Consider the following 16459-nt stretch of genomic DNA (forward strand, 5'->3'; position numbering starts at 1 on the left):
CTCTGCTCTGCATTGAGGTGAGCTGAAAGTCTTTCCCCTCCCTTGATCTGCCACTTTGCACCGTCTACCCAGTGACGAGCTGCCAGCCCGGCTGGGCGGTGGTCAGGGTCCCAAAGCAGGGTGCTTTGGGCATGATAACACAACAGAGATTCAACTCCCTTTCTCCCTCCCCTCAGTGCCATGAAGCGAACCCATGTCTTGGCACTTTGTCAGCAGCCCACAAAGCTCTGGAGACACATCTTCAGCTGGGGCCTTAAGGGGATATTCCAGGTGGCTCCTGGAACGATGGCAGTGCCCTACTGGAGCTCTTGCTGTGGGGGCTGCAGGAATCATAGTCAGCAAGAACATAGTGACTCGTGACAAGGCTGTCCCAGGCATTTGCAATGTCTCAAAATCCAGCTTAGCTCAGCTCACTGTGGCTGGATGCAGCAAAGCTGGCTGGCGCAACACCGTCCACCACAGAGCTGGGTGGGAGGGCAAGGGACAGGAGGCACTGGCTCAGTGGGGGACTTTGCTCCCCAGATACTTACAGGCCTGAGATCAGATCCGTTTCAGCCCTCATGTACGGCCCTAGGTCCTGGGAATGGGAGATGCCACTAGCTCCATCTGCCAGGATCTGCCGGATCAGATCCTCATCTGGGGAAAGAGAGAGTGCAAACAACATTGGCAGGAGCACAGCACCCAGCACTGCACTGGGGGACGGTTCTGCACTGCTCGGGCTCAGCCACATTTATGGAACTGGGGAGGAGGAGGGCCAGGGTGAGGTCCTTCTCCATGGGACAGCCCTCCCCTCCTCCCTGTCTTCTAACTCCTGTCCCCAGCTTGGCTGCAGAGCCTGGCATGAAACTGCTAATCTAAGAGGCCAAGTCCTTCCCCTTCTTCATTCATTTACAGGCATTCAGAGACACACTGTGGCTTTGAAACCAGTGAAGAAGTGTTGGTGCTTAGACCGTTCAGGTCCCACGGGAACACATCTCTCTTTGCTCCTAGTCTGCTGGCGGTGTGGTGACCACTCACTTCAGACTGATCCCCATCAGGATTTCTGCTTTCCCCACACTGAAATGCCCATTAAGAAAATATGATTCCGCTCCTCTGCCCTTCACATTGAAGTCAGTGGTGATGGTGGCAGGCTCTGCTATCCTGCCTTCTTCAGAGCTAAGCCAGGGCTCCCAAGGACCAGATTGCTCCTCCTGCACTTCCCTGGGTTATTCAAACCCTGGTACAGAGCAATACTACTCACATACCCACCTGAGGCAGAGAAATATCGAGGCTGTCCCTGGTGAACACCAAGTGACAAGCTGTCCTCCTCAGTCGCCAGTGGGGCCTCGAGTCCAAGGTGGCGGCTGGCCCGGCCTCTCTTCAGCTTCTGGATGGTGTTGCCCATGATGGAGGGGTCGCTGAGGAGGTCTGGCCAGCTGAGCAGGGCCTCGCTGGAGGGCCACCGCACAAGGCTGAAGGAAAACAGAGGAATGGGTGCAATCAGGTATGCGTGGGGAATGGAATGCATAAGAAAAGCAACTGTGCTAGTACGTATGACTGTCTAGAAGGAAAACAGCCACGGGAGCACAGCCCCAGTCTACCAAAGCAGAAAACTACACTAAACTCCTACTTGCTCCATCCCCAAAAACCTACTTACCTTTTGGAGTCCTCCAAGAACAGATCTGTTTTGGTTTGCTCAGAGAAGGCCTGTGGAGGAACCAGAGGCATTTCAGGCACATGACACTGGTTGTGCCTGGTTAAAACAGCTCGTTGTTAACATCAGGGGTCACTAGAAACCTGGAGCTGGACCTGCTATTAGCCCTGGGTCCACACCTCCAGGAGCCTGCTCTCCTCCAGAGATCACACCCAGGCACGCTGGGAAGATCCATGCTCACAGACACAGAGCAGTAGCTGGAGACAGCTTGTGCTCAGTACCTGGGACTGGCCTGGGCAGAGCTGCAGGTGAGAAATGAAGGGCTGTGGCTCCCCCCGTCACTAGTATTTGCCAGAGGCACTTGAGTGCATCAGTTCTTGCACTGACAGCTGTGGATAGACACTGTGTCCATGCACAGGAGCACACAGATCCATGCAGCCTGTCCAGCTTTCGGGTGTAAAGCAGGTTACCTCTGCCCTGAGCCCAGGGAAGGTGGGGAAGGAGCTGTCAAGGATTGAGGAGTCCAGGTAGTTGTCGATTTCCAAGGACTGCTGGTCTGAGTGAGTCAGGGTGTGATTGATGGAGACCTGCAGAAGACGGGAAGGCTTGAGTAGAAAAGGGAGGGATGGAGGTAACAATGTCACAGTGGCTCAGAGCGCTGCTGCTCAGTGGCTCCCGTCAGCTCCCTACTGTGCTGGGGAGCTCCATGCTTGCGCAGGGGCTGGGAACAGGCACAGGCACATCCTCCGCTGCCTCCCAGGCACCTTGGGCACCTGTATCCACATGTACCACAGCCCAGTGCCATCTAGGCTGCTCCATGTACAAGCTGCCAGGAAGCCACATGAGTTTGCAAGTTCCTGCAAAGCAGGGAGTGCTTACAGGAACAAGAAATATCAGACACATTTGCTGCTCATTAGTCACTGAGCAGCTGGCTGCAGTACTTAATGGGGCTGCTAATTGTGTCTAACTAGTCATTAAATCCCCAGCTAATCCTTTCACAGCTGCCTAACCACAGTTCTGCTCAGACAGTTGAATTTGTACCCAGGGTAGGCATTTCATTAGCAATGCTCCACTGAGCATCTCTCAGGCTCCTGCCAATGCAGCAAAGGGTCATACCTTTAAATGGCATTTGGGTACCTATCACATACTGAAATCAAGAGGGGGTAAGTGCCTAAACAGCTTTTAAAATCTGCTCTTTTGGTCTCTGTCTCGGCAGTGTCAAAATCCAGGTAGCGATCTGTCCCTAAAAGGTCAGGGGCTGCTCCCAGCTCAAGAGGGAGACAGAGACTTGCTAAGGGCAGGGGTCTGGCCCTGGTGCAGGGCAGCACAGAGGTACAACCAGGTAAGTGCAGAGACCAGCTGGAAAAGTGATGTACGACAAAGGGCAGAATCTAACCTCAGAGGAGCAAACCTGATGGCATCACACCCATCTGGGCAGCCTGCAACTACTTCTCATTACCTTGCCACGAGCCATCCGGAAGAGAAATAAAATGACCAGGTAGAGAGGGTAGACCACCATGCTGGAGACCAAACCAACAGCCACTGTGTCCACGTTAACAGGGATCAGGTTGGAAACGGCCCCGTTGCTGGAGAGAATTGAAAAAGATCAAAGACCAGTGTTAGCAGGAGCGCTCAGGGCTGCTAGCTAAGCAAGGAGTGAGACAAAATTGCACAACCAAGCATTTCAGATGTGCAGAGAACAAAGTGGGCATGGGCAGTGCTAAGAAGACACAGCAAAATCAGGTAAGGGGAAAAGCTGATCAGATTGTCCTTGGTCATCCGCGTCCTGGTCCCAGATTCTTTGGAGCAGGAAGGGCAGACTCAGGGCCACAAGCAAGGCACCTATTCCCAGCAGACATAACGTCTGTCCTGCCCTATGCAAAGGGAAGCACAGGAGGGGCACTGAGGAGGTAAGGGACTGGCCAGAACACCAAGGGACACAGCTCACCTGAGGTGTACATTCCCCACCACGCCGTACCACACAGCATTGGCACAGAGGAAGAGGAAGATGAGGAGGGAGCAGCAAGTGGCTCTCTGGACACGGGTGAAGCGGCTGCGAGGCGGGCGGTCCCACATGGACAGCCAGACATGCTTCTCAAAGAAACCTCGCTGCAACTCTGCTATGAAGATCCGGGAGAAGCTCCTCAGCTCTGTCTCACCTGAGCACAAAAAGAGAAGAGACTCTCAGGACCAGCTGCACCACAGAGGGGACCTGGCTGGGCCTGCCATGGTCCCTCCTTGCAGACTAATATTCAAGGAAGTATCCACACTGCATCTATATGGTCGCTCCTGCACAGCTGTGTCCTTGCCATGCCTTGTCCCCTAGCACATGGACCCAGCAGAGCACTTGGCTGCACAAGGCATCAAATGCAATGAGGAAGAGCCAGTGTGCAGGCTCTATGGTCCCTCTGCAGTCTGCTGCTGTGGAACCTTCCTCAACACAACGAGAACCTGCATGCTACTCGGCCATCCCAGCCCCACACCCCAGGGGCTGAGCACTCACTGGCAGCATAAACCTCCTTCTCCACCATGCCATCATTCTCTTCACTCTCCACCGACAGCCAGTCATTCACCAGGAAGAAGTAGCTCTTGCTGCTCTGCAGGTCCCGGACTATGACGTGCTGCAGGTACCAAGAGGGGCTGAGTCCTAAAAGTTAAGAAATGAGGAAATGTGTTTCATGGCAGACATTCCCTCTGTGGACTTGCAAAGCTGAGAGGGCAACACAAGAGCCCCTCAGTGGGACAGCAGCAGTTACCCTGTGACACTATCTTCATCGGTAGGAATTGCACAGTCCCCAAGAGAAATGTCCATACACCTCCTAGGCTGTATGGACATTTACAGACACTGTCACAGCACATTGCATTGTATTTGTACAGGATTACAGCTGACCAGTCTGCAGACTTCCCCATGATGGAGACCCCACGTACCCTCTCCCCCCGACAACAAACTTCCCCCAAGCCAATGGGTCACCATGGTCTCCCATCAGTGCAAGTCCAGACTGCAGGCTCAAGTACTTCTCTCCTGGCCCAGGCACCAGGCGGAGCAGAGCCTGGTTCTGACCTGGGATGTGTGATGGCTGCCTCAGGCCTGCACACCCGCTTACGTCTCACCTTTATTGTCATGCCAAATGCGGATGCGCCAGATGCTCCCCAGACTCCGCTCTGTTGCAATCTGAAACACGTCAAGGCTGTTGCGGTGGAAAGCGTTCTCTCCATCCAGATGTCTGTGACCACTTTTATTGTCCACACCATACAGGGCGATCCCCACATGAGCTGTAGTACCTGGCAGAGTTAATGGGGCTCAGTTAGGCAAGTCTACCCAAGGTTGGGCTGTTCCCCAGCTCTGCCTTCCTGCTAGTGACCTGGTACCAGATGCAATGGCCCTTCAGAAGGGCCACCTGGAGATTCGGAGGAAGGAATGCGCCCAACAGCCATCCCACACCCAGGGATAGTGTTACACACAGCCTGGGGGCAGCTGCTCAGATTGGCCTGGTGCATGGACCTTGGCATGCTCATGGTTTTCCTCTTTGGAGGGGACTGAATCTGACATTCCTTGCCTTGCTAACACCCTCATGGGAGGAGATGTTTATTCTGGATGTTTTTTCCACCAAGTAGCTGAAAGACTTGTTTTCTTTGACTTCTCTCTGGTACCAATTGCCAGATGCTCCTTGGTCCACCTGCTCAACCTGGATGGTCCTTGGGGTGGCTTCAGGTGAAACCTGCTGCCAGTGAAACCAGTGGTTACGCTAAGATTAATGGGAGCATGTTTCTGGCAGTGACACAGTGGCACTTCACCTCTGTCCTTGCTTCGAGCTTCCACATCCCAGCTGCCTGGATTTCCAAATCCAGGAAGATGTTTCTGGCAGCTCTAGCTACAAACCCAGCCCCAGATCAGAAAGCCAAGCTTTCTGCCTTCATGCTGCTGAGAAAGACTCAGACGGCAGAAAAAAGTGATGGATGCTGGATGACAGCAAAATGGTCCACCTAAAGGGCCCACAACGCCTGGATGCTTCTGCAGGAGAGGGCCAGAAGTGAGGAACAATTGCTGCCTCTTGGCTGTTCCTGCAACCACAGCCCAGTCAGGGAAAGCAGGGTGGGGGTATTTCTATACTGGGTGGTTCCTTCCAGCAGCAGTTGCTTGTACCACCCCAACAGCAAGCACTGGGGTAGCATGCTCTTCTGCACAGCTCTTGCTTGACCTGCCCCATCAACACACAATAAAATCTGTGAATGCTGTGGGAAGCCCTGAACTCACTGTCTGATCAGTGCTGCTCCAAACACCAGGTCAGCTCTGGGCCCTGCAGGGGAACATTTGGTGCATGATGTGCTGAGGTGAGATCTCAGGAGAACTACGCAGATGTCTAGGAATCAAGCACAGGAGTAGACTATGGGCTAACCTGATCCTCTGCCCCAGCCAGTTTTCACCAGGATTTCGTATTTGTACAGCCCGTTCTTCCCGCAGAAGGGAATCACTCCCACTCGGTTAATGTCAATCATGTCCAGCTTGTGCACGATCAGTGCAGCCACTGAGTAGGTCACAAAACAGACGGCACACGTCAGCAGAACGATGTAGTTGAGACCTGGGCCTGGAGCCTAAGAGAAAAGAAGCATGTTGCGAGGCACTCTCCTTCCCCAGGAGGACCTCCCCCATTCCCCACGAGTCATGCTGTCTTCTTCCTGGCTATAATCACCGTTCACGCACATGATTACCACATGCAAACAGAGAAAGACCTGTCCCTGCACAGACTGTGTGCTCACAGCCCTGTGGAGCGACTGCAGCAGCCGGATGAAGTTGCTGTAGCAGCTGCCGAGAGCTCTCTGCTCCCACTTACGTCACGCTGACAGCCAGAAAGAGCCTGAACACCCCTGGGAGGCAGGGAGCAGCTGGCAGGTGCAAGCTCGCTGGGATAAAACAGTGCTGGGTGACAGCTGGGAGGAGCATTTGGCATCTCACTAAGAGGTGAACACACTGTGAGGTGTCCCGAATAGGGAATAAAGCCATCTGCAAAAGTCTGCTTTTAGCAGCAGCAGCCAGGACTCATGATCAGAGGATACAGCCCCTCTGTGAGCTGTGCCCATCTGCAGCTCCCAAAGGCTCTCAGGTACTTGTGCTGGTCTGCCAGCTGGGCACGGGTCAGTCATAACCCAGCTTGAATGTGAAGCCAACGGGAGCCCGAGGCTTTCCTCCAGGTGACAACAATCTGTTCAGAGCGTGGCAACGCTGCACAGCCTCTACTTTGTTTTACTCACGGGAAAGATGAACTGGACAGAGTTTGGGGGGACAAATAGACTGGCCCCAAAGGCAGTGAGGTGCTGGGTTAAGCACACAGCCTGGTCTGGCCTGGTGTCTTCCAGCGGGATGATGCCTTCTGTCTTCCACCGTTTCTCCTGCTCGCTGAAGTACTGGCACAGGGAGGTGTACAGCCCCAGAGTCACCTCCACTGGGGACCAGCTAAAATGGTTTGTGATGTTAAAGTAGTATTTCTGGATGGTGTCATCAGTTCTGGAAAAGGCAAAGAAAGCAAGGAGACATTATTAACGTGCTTGCTGAAGGGACACAAACCCTGTTCTGATGGATGTGTGCCCATGGAAAGCACCCTGCTAAAGGAACAGGTAAGCACACAATGAGGAGAAAAAGCCCAGCGAATGTGGTGTAATTTACACCATCCCTTGGTTGTACAGAAAGTCTGGGGTTCTACAAACCACCTGAATTCTTCTTTATCTTTGTATTAGTTCAGCACTTGGAGCATTATGTTGCACATCCTCTTCTCTGCGCTGGCAGCCTTGCACAGCCTTCCCACCCACCCTTCCCTGTGTCCCACTGACCCACACGACACTTCCATACCAACTCTATGATTCTTGGCTGGGAGCAGATTTGCTCATTAGGATGATCAGTCCCTCTTTGAGCATCCTGTTACCAAAAGCCATGGAAGCTGTGTCAACTTACACAACAGTGGCTCTACTCTTGCCCCACCTATTCCCAAGCTGCCTATCTTTTCTTTTCATCCCTAGGAATGGCTCGTAAATAACACAAGGCATGAACTCACACACTCCCGGGCAAGGAAGCAAGTCAGCAACTGAAGTTGCAAGAATGACTGCTCTGATAAGAAGAAGAGAGCATTGCTGCAAAACCCAACAGCACAACAGCAGTGCTTAATGAGCCCTGGCACACTCCAAGCAGCAGCCAAGCAGGGTGGATGGGAGCCCACGAGTGAATCTGCTTTCCCCTCCAGTCACACGGTGGGAAGATGAGCTCTGAGGAGAGAGCTGCTTTTGTGAAGGTTACACCGCAGTTCAGGAACCAGGGTAACACGTGTGGTGCTTTGCTGCGGGAAATGGTTTCATGACCTGCATGGAGCAAGCCCTGAATCTGAAAAGGTCAGTGTGAGCCCCTTGGGGAAGAAGTCCTGGTAAAGATGGGCAGCTCTGGGGTTGCTAGTGCACAGAGGATGAAAGTCTGGACAAGTATCAGACAAACAAACTACAGCAGCTATCAGGCAAGTGAGCAAAGGGCAGCAGGGGGAGACATCACGAGGAGAGGCCCTGCGTGAGGGTCATGATACTCACAGGGAATGTGATTTACAGCTCTAGAAAGGGGACTCTCCCTCACCTAGATCAGAAAGGCAAATCACAGAGAGCTGAGCTGCTTTTGCACCAGCAGCAGATGTTTGGGAAAGAGGGAGTGCCAGGGTAGAAGAGGTGCCAACGCTGAGGTGTAGGAATGGCATCTTGCAGCTGCCTGCCCAGGAGAGCTTCCTCCTTCCAGGACAGAGCAGCACTGTGGGTAGCTACAACAGCACCAGCCCTTGCAAAGCAGCCTGGCAAGTCATGGTCAGGCCCTGAGCGTCCCTCACGCACATCCACGGGACAGCCCAGGAGTGACAGGGATTACAAGGGAGGCTTCTCTTACCTGGGTGAGGTGAAAAAGGTGTAGAGCTTGTGGTCACTTCCAGCCAGGGCATCCAGGCCAATTTTCTTAGAGGCACTGCAGTTGTGCTCATTGGGCTCTGGTTCATGATGGAGATAAGCCATGATGAATGGCTCAGGCTCGCTCGCAATGTAGTGATCTGTGTGGGGAGGGGGAGAAAGAAAAGAAAGTACTTTATAAACACCAGGGAGAGACTGACCACAAACCTGATGCCAGCAGTAGATGTCCAGGGAGGAGTATCAGGATCACAGAAAGTCAAGAGAGATGCTTTTCCAGACTGCACTCTCTCAGTCTGCAGTTCAGAGGATCCCTGAACAAGAGAGTCTGGATACCATTGTACCTGACCAAGAGAGAGACAGGACAAACTCCCACCAGTGCTAATGTGGCTCAACAAAAGGGCTGGAAAAAGCAAAAGGCCTCTCAGTGCCAGAATCTCCACAAGCAAGGATTACACTGGGGACTGGACGATGCCCATGACAGCTGGAACCTCAACCATGCAGTGTGGAACTTGCTGGCTACACCTGACATCCCCTCCCACACACCAGTTACCTCTTGACATAGCTCTCCTTTGCTGCAACACCCAGCCCTCCTCTCCCACGGGAAGAAATAGCAAAGAGCATAAAGAGTTGGATGTGTCTGCACTACCGTTCAGGACTCTGTAAGTGAGCTGGAAGTGCAGTCCTGCTTCTCTGTTGTTGCTCTCCATAGTCACAATGAGGTTCACAGATGTTCTTGCCTCGATGACTTCAGTGCCAGCAGAGAGATTGTCTGCATCCGTGTTGTTTGACACCATTACGGTGATGGCTTTCTCTGAGTCCAGGCTCCCAATGGGGATCTGCACCCCGTTGTGTGTCTGAAACTCCATGGAGGCGACCTTTGTGGACACGGTGTAGTTGCTGATGTAACCAAAAGGGAAAGGATTGGAGTCTACTTGGAACATGACTTGAATGACATCCGTCAGGTTGGAAAGGGTGGTGTTGAAAGCCTGGGGAATGGAGAACTGGCAGTTTGGTGTGTTTTCGTAGCAAAGCAAGTTAAAGGGATCAGACCGCTTGCCTGTGGCCTTAATTTCTCCTCCCACCAGCTCAAGGGGCTCTTCATTCAGCACTCGAGACTTCATGAGGATGCGCATCAGGCTGGAAGACAGGTTGTAGGCTTTGGGAGCTAGCAGCAAATTGTGGGAATCAGACAGCAGTTCCTGGGGCTTAGATTCTTGTGAAACCGTATTAACAAGGTGAATTAGGTCACCTGCCAGGAGAGAAATAAAGGTGTAAGCAGATGAAGTGGTAAATAGCCTAGATAACATCTGACACCTTCCCAAAACAATCAGACAAGCCTTTCCTTACTGTCTTCTTCACTGTAACTCTACCTGTGCACATGACCTCCCGCACTGGAAGTCCTCAGTAGCACATAGCTAAAAATAAAGCTGTTAGCAATTCCTGCAGGCTCTTGGCTAATCTACAAAGTTTGGCGGTAAATACTTAATCACAACAGGTTTTATTTTCCTCCTGTGAAATGACTAGATGACAGATTGGGAAACAGGGAAAGAATGGATAAATCAAACATACGTTACTAAGTTTTTGCACTACAAAGCACAGAACACTTCGAAATATATAACAAGGAGTGCAAAGAAGGTGCCTCTGTTTCCTCCCAGAGCAACCAGGTGGGAATTTCTGCACAGTGTTCGTGGGTGCCCCAGTGAAGTTTGGCACGCTCCTCAGATGGCAACCAGGAAGGCAAGCATCTGGAAATCATAGCTGTTACTCGTTGTTTACTAAAAAGACAATTCCCTGAAGTATTAGTGAGTTTATTAATAACTGTCATATTTAAACGTCTGCAGAGACAGCTGCCAATGACAGGACAACCTTGGAAAAAGTGCGGGGAGAAGAAAGTACTGGGGTGCCACACTCTAATTGTCAGATGCAATCTCCCTAGCAGCTTGAAAAGGCATGAACCAAGCCCCTAACGGTACAGGAGAAAGCCTGCAATGCTTCCCTCAGTCTACTTCTGACCAGGACCCTACACAGGGAGACCTGTGCCCTCAGCAGTGCCCCGTCAAATGTCACCTGTTCCTGCAGGAACAAAACTGACCTGTGATGTTGAGGATGTTGTCGGCAATACCAGTCGGTGTCACAGTGCCTTGGGTCGTTTCCCCTTGCAGAATGGTCATCATGGTCTCCAGCTTGTTCAGGGTCCTTGTCAGGCATGACTTGCAAACCAGCTCCTTGCTCACCACCTGCAAAGGGGAACACAGTCTCATACAGTAGGAACATCCCCAGGGAAAGACGAAAGTAGCTGTGGGCAAGTTCAGCTGGCTCCGTTCTGCAAAGACCTAAGCACATTTGTTCAAACACCATTTGCACGCTGAAAGTCACCTCTGCTCTTTCCATCCCCAGGGAGGTGACTGCAGAGACCATGGCTGCTCTGCTCACACTGAGAGATGCCAAGAAGTTCTTGGTATCTTCACGACTCTTCCATCCACCTCCCCTGATGTTACAATCTGACAGTGTACATGCAGGCATGCCAGGAGTCTAATGGAGGATGCATTAGGGTTGGAAAGAGCATTAAAGGGCAGCATATTCATGTTCCCTGGAGTTCACTTGTAAGGACCAAGCATGTCTTCTGCTGTTGCATCTCATGAGTACCCCTTGGGGACCACACACTATTCCTACAGAAATCAACCAGAAGGAGCTGGATAGGATTCCTCCATCCACTCCGCTATCTTCACTGGGAGCAAGATTTAGCCCTAACTGAATCCATTTCAATGTCCAAATACTCCTGAAAGCTGTGGGAGGGATCCTGCCACTCAGGCATGATGGATGTCCCTCCCTCTGCTCCCAGATGTGTCCAAGAAACAGAATGTTCTAGCCATGGCCTGGAGCTCCCCGCACTCATGAGGGCTGGATGGGAGGGACTGAGGCAACACATGGAAGCTGTTACCACAACCCAGTTCCTAGCTCTTATTCATCTTTCTTCTTTTAATCATCATAGGATTCAGACATGATTCACCATATGTTTTGGTGAAGAATCAAAACAGCATCTGCAGGTCTAGAATTACCCCTTTTCTGCTTTTATTTGTAAGCTATGAAAAGCGAGGACATACTGTGTAAATCAGAGTCCACAAGGCACAGTCAGGTATTAAGGAGGTGGGGAATAAAAAGGGTTATGGGGAGGAACCACCCAAGGAACTACTGCTTAGGAAGGAGAATCTACTAAGACGACTGAGATTCTTTTTTTCCCCTCCAGGAGAAATTCATTCTGATTTGTCCTCTCCCCTGTAGGTAAAATCCAAAAAGTATCAGCACTGATTGACACTTCTACAGGAAAGGAAATGTGTGAACTCCGCGCTAGTCTCAACCACTTGGGAATTTCTAGATTACTGTTTTTCTAAGCTTTTCATTCCAATCCAGAGCACAAACTAATCCTGGAATGTCAGCTTTTCCCGTGGAACAAAAATTCTATTTCTAGACCTAAGCTTCCACAGCAAGATCAACTTGCAAGGCAAGAGCATGTGGGAGAGACAGAAAGAAACCAATCCAGCATCAGAAGGGGATGTGCCGAACCCCAAATCCCTGACTAAAGATGAACAGAAAGAAGTGATTTTTGAGGTTTGCACACTCTGAAGCAGAGAAAGAAGCAGCAGAAGAAGGACTCTGTGGGTGGGATGCAGTAGTCTGTCCATCATTTCAACGATAGCCTCTTCCTGCTGAGCGAGGCTGCTGACCTGGCTGGGCAGGCGATGCGTGGACAAGGCTGGGGTACCCGACTCCAGTCGCAAAAGCAAAGATTTGGGAAGGGGGGAAGGAAGAGCATGCCAGAGCAGACTGGCTGACCACCAAACCCCAAGCGCATTATATAACTGGGCTCTCTTCCCTTTGCCCATCTGACAAAACACATAAAGCCACTCCTAAATCCACCAGGCAGCAGCCCCAGCACCAGGGAGCTGAAACTGAGAGCTGGCCGGGGAACACAGCGCTTCCAATCAGCAGGGAAGCAGAGCAGTGTTTCTAATCCTGTATGGTAGAAATAAGGCTGGAAGGAACGTCAGTCCTTGGCGCTGTCCCCTGGCTCAAGGCAGGTCCAGCTCTACTTGTGTTACTCCTGATGGGAGTCCAGCCTGTCCTTGGAGATTCTGCGACTCCCCCAGCAATTTATTCCAGTGCTTCTCCAGTCTGTCGAGGCCTGTCCTACAGTATCCATCTGCAAGTGAAGGAACTTACTTGCTAACAAGCTGCCACACCAGGGCTGGTACCAGAAAAGCAGCGTAGAATTCTTAGGTGCTGTCTTCCAGCACATGAACACACCATCTTATCCACACCTGCTAGATCAGTGGCATAGTGAGAGGCAGAGCTGACAACACTTAACAACATCACCACAGAAACCCCAATGATGTCAACAAGTGATACCTGTTCTCCCTGGGTGGTATGTGTGTGGGGAGACAGAGATGGGGAAGCAGAACAAGAATTGAAGAGGATCTAAGCTGCACCTGGAAGAGCAGGAGGCTGGAGATGGATGGGGAACATACCGTGCACTGCGCCAAGGCAGCTGAGATTTGCTGGATATCATCAACTGTGTTCACCTTCAATGAGTTCAGGATTTCTGTGATATTATTGCGAGTCCAGGTCCGGAGTTCAAATTCATTCCCAGTCTCAGGTTCCAGAAGCACGGACCGCTCATACTGGGGGCGATAAAATCAGGTAGAGTGAGGAAAAGTATCAAGCTGTTTCAGAGGATGACAAGCTGTGCTGAAGTCACCTCTTCCCTGCACTCTGTATCTCCCTGCCTGTGCTTTTCCCCAGAGGGTGACCTAATGAGCTGGTTTTTCAGTAGAACTTCCTCAATTTCACTTGTGCTCTCCAAGCAATTATCTTAACAGCCTTGCACTTGACAGCTAAGCAGTGCATCAATGTGCAGTCCTTATCCAGCTAAGCACAGCGCCTGTGCTCAGGGGGATTGCCCCTGCCTGGCTTACAGGCATGCAGGAGGCTCTTATGGGGGAGGAAAGCATGAGTATAGACGGAAATTCCTGCCCTGCCTACAGGGATGCACCTGGAGGGACCGGACCCTACTTTAGGTAGGCATGAAAGTGAATGCTGCCAGGAGGATGGTGCTCCTACACTGTGGATTAAGAGCCTTTGTATGCAGGCAGAAGATCTTTCTGCAGCACTAGCTCAGCAGTCAGAACAAGGAGGTCTTAGCACCCAGAGCATCACCTGTGCAGCTACAGGGAGTTTCCAGCCCTGCTGAGATGGAGTAGGGTGGCTGGCTTAGGGGAAGCATGAAGGAGCTGGGTAGGTTTCTGTTTCTAAATTCAGCGTTTAGACTTGAATACAAGGGCAAAAACGCAGGCTGCATGTGAGACACTCGGGCTACTGCCTTCTCTGGGACCTCTGTTTTATTTTGCAACCTCTCTGCTTTCCCTGGTCATTGTGTAGTGTGTCTGGAGTTTGTTAGTCTTTCTGATGCAGGAAAATAGCTCCAGCTCAGCTCCCAGCATGCACGTACACTGATTTACATGAAAAACAAGCATTAAGTCATTTCCCTACATTGCTGTACAAAACTTGGCCAAATAACATTATTGGCGATTGCAAGGCCTTCTGGAGGCCCCTCTTGGGCAGAGAGTGCTGCTTTACCTCATTTAAGATGGTGATGAGGGCCAGAGAGTACTCAATGACCTGTTGAGGGTCCCTTTGTTTCACTAAGCCCCGGAGCACAGTGTCAGTTTGATTGTAGAGCCAGTGGGAGAGGCTGGGGAACCCCTCAGGTAAGCCGATTTCCATGGAGCTGCCAAGGGAAAGAGGTATTTGGGTTAAGTGCAGACTATCAAATGGGGCTGGGGCAAGGGGGCAGAATCTGCCCTTCAGCTGGGAAGGATACAGAAGGGAAGCAGGTGGTTAAACACGGATGACAGCACTACTGACGCCCTGGTACCCAGTTTGCACCAACTGCATGTAGGAACATCACGGACCTGAAATCTGATTCTTCACTGGTCCAACTCTGTGAAGCTGCAGGTGTAGGACGCACACAGGTGCATTGAACCCAGAGGAGAAAATCCAGGTTTGGTTTGATGGAGTACAAAGAGCACTTAAAAATAGGGTCGGTGTGCTGGGAGGAGCCGCACTGCTTTTGGCATTGTTCCCTGGGGTCTGAGGAACAGCTGGGACACAGATTCTCCTCCGCAGGCACTGCAGGACCATAAAACCCCAGCCTGGGAGGCCGGGACCACATGTACAGTGTGGGGAGCTGCAAATCAGCCTTAAGAAGAAGCAGTCCTGCAGCTTGGCCAGGCAGCAGAGACCTGCTCAGAATGCTCAGAACCTGTGGGCACCTGTCACCTGCGTGGCACACACTGGAAACCAAGGGGCATTTGCAGAAGAGATAACTGGGCTTTCATGGTACTGGCCCTGCTGAGACTCAAGCTGCAATCCCTTCCACCCTATTCCACCCTAATGCACGTGCTCTCCACCTTGGCTACATAAGATCTCCCTGTCTCTCAGCAGCAGGACACCAGGCAACCCCCAGCCCCAGAGCCTGGTGCTGTCCACTCTCCTTTGAGGTCTCCTGATGCAGAGAAGGTGGTGGAACACAGAGCATAGAGATCTGAGAAAGTGACATTGTGCCTTCAAAGCAAGTTGTCACCAGGGAATTAAGGAAGTGGCCAGGAAAGTAGTAATGTATGCGAAAGTCTCCTCCTTGAGCAATAATCCACAAAGCCTGGAATTCTCTGTATTGCACTTCTGATGAGCCTCCCCTTGCCTTCCTGCCAACAGCCTCTTACAGGAGGCAAACACTTCACCCAGGATCTGCCAAGCCCTTCAGGACTGGGACCCCGTGATCAAACCATAAGACTGTGATTCAGGAGCCTAGGCTGGACACTGGCGCTGCCGTGTAAGCTCAGCCTGTGAGCAGTGGGTCTTACCGGTTAATGGCCACCACGGTCGCTCCCAGCTGGTCCTGAACAAGGACTGACACAGACACCATGAAGCCACTCTCATGAAAGCCCGGGGGCAGGAAGGCGCTGTGCTCGGCACGGCTACCCTTGTACACACAGAACTCATGGTAGTGCCCGGCCCTGCGGCGGGATGCCAGGAGAATGTACACCAGTGGGCCCTCCGCGTCCTCCGTGTCTCGCCAGCCTGCAAAACAAACCCAAACAGGGGGTCTGACAGGGGCAAGGGCATAGGGGGGCTGTAGCCACCATCCCAAAGCCCAGCTCATCCATCAGAGCTGGCAGTGCCTGGCAGTGGCACTTCCCTTCCCTGGTGCGTCCCACCCCGCTCATCCCTTCAGCATGGCATCTTCACCGCTGCCGCCAGCAAGGGGTCACCCTGCTCTGGCAGAGGGACAGGTCATCCCCACCATTAGGGGACAGCTTAAGGGCTCTGCTGGTCTAGAGGGATGTCTTCAGGGCCTGCAATGTAAAGCTCTGACCCTCTTTGAATTTTACTGATGTTTAGGGGTTTTCTGCCTAGGTGTTTGGGTCCTGTAACGTTTAAAGGTATTTGTGAAGAGTTCATGAGCAAAATAAAAATCGAAATAACTTTACTTGGGCTGGGAACAGTACTGACCCAAGGTTGCACTTCTATACAAGCCCTGCAAAGCCTGACATTAGACAGAGGCTCAGCGCAGACCTCAGGTAGTTCAACATCTCAGGAACAACTGAATCTAGGATAAAACCTGCACAAAGGTTTCCTTGGACCTCCCAGGAATTATGGGGATTCTTGTGGGAGCCGGGCAGTTCGGAAATTCACTGTGCATTTGCCAGTGAGCATCAGTGAAGGTGCTGGCTCTGCCAGGGCTTGCTGTACTGGACATCGACCAGTTGCTCTGTATCCTGCGTTTCACTTCAGCTTAAAAACAATCACTAAGAGCTAAAATTCCCACCGCTACAAAGAGGT

The 16459-nt window shown here is 51.8% G+C and overlaps 1 protein-coding gene across 5 annotated transcripts in view; it reads right to left on the reverse strand.

Annotated features, from left to right (window-relative positions):
* The window catches only part of PKD1 (polycystin 1, transient receptor potential channel interacting), a 98702-nt gene that overhangs the window by 13291 nt on the left and 68952 nt on the right, over positions 1–16459 (reverse strand). For 4 of the 5 annotated variants that reach the window (XM_074597946.1, XM_074597947.1, XM_074597943.1 and 1 more), the window contains 16 exons: positions 15481–15697; positions 14195–14345; positions 13087–13239; positions 10653–10797; positions 9207–9809; positions 8544–8700; positions 6884–7136; positions 6031–6226; positions 4745–4915; positions 4137–4280; positions 3582–3792; positions 3093–3219; positions 2104–2220; positions 1637–1686; positions 1249–1451; positions 531–636 (listed from right to left, as the gene is read on the reverse strand). In XM_074597946.1, coding sequence (XP_074454047.1) covers positions 531–636; positions 1249–1451; positions 1637–1686; positions 2104–2220; positions 3093–3219; positions 3582–3792; positions 4137–4280; positions 4745–4915; positions 6031–6226; positions 6884–7136; positions 8544–8700; positions 9207–9809; positions 10653–10797; positions 13087–13239; positions 14195–14345; positions 15481–15697 — 3004 coding nt within the window. The remainder of the gene's footprint in view (positions 1–530; positions 637–1248; positions 1452–1636; positions 1687–2103; positions 2221–3092; positions 3220–3581; positions 3793–4136; positions 4281–4744; positions 4916–6030; positions 6227–6883; positions 7137–8543; positions 8701–9206; positions 9810–10652; positions 10798–13086; positions 13240–14194; positions 14346–15480; positions 15698–16459) is intronic. The other variant, XM_074597948.1, reaches the window with a different exon arrangement.

This window comes from Larus michahellis, chromosome 8, assembly GCF_964199755.1.
Source record: "Larus michahellis chromosome 8, bLarMic1.1, whole genome shotgun sequence".
In the NCBI taxonomy this organism is placed as follows: Eukaryota; Metazoa; Chordata; class Aves; order Charadriiformes; family Laridae; genus Larus; species Larus michahellis.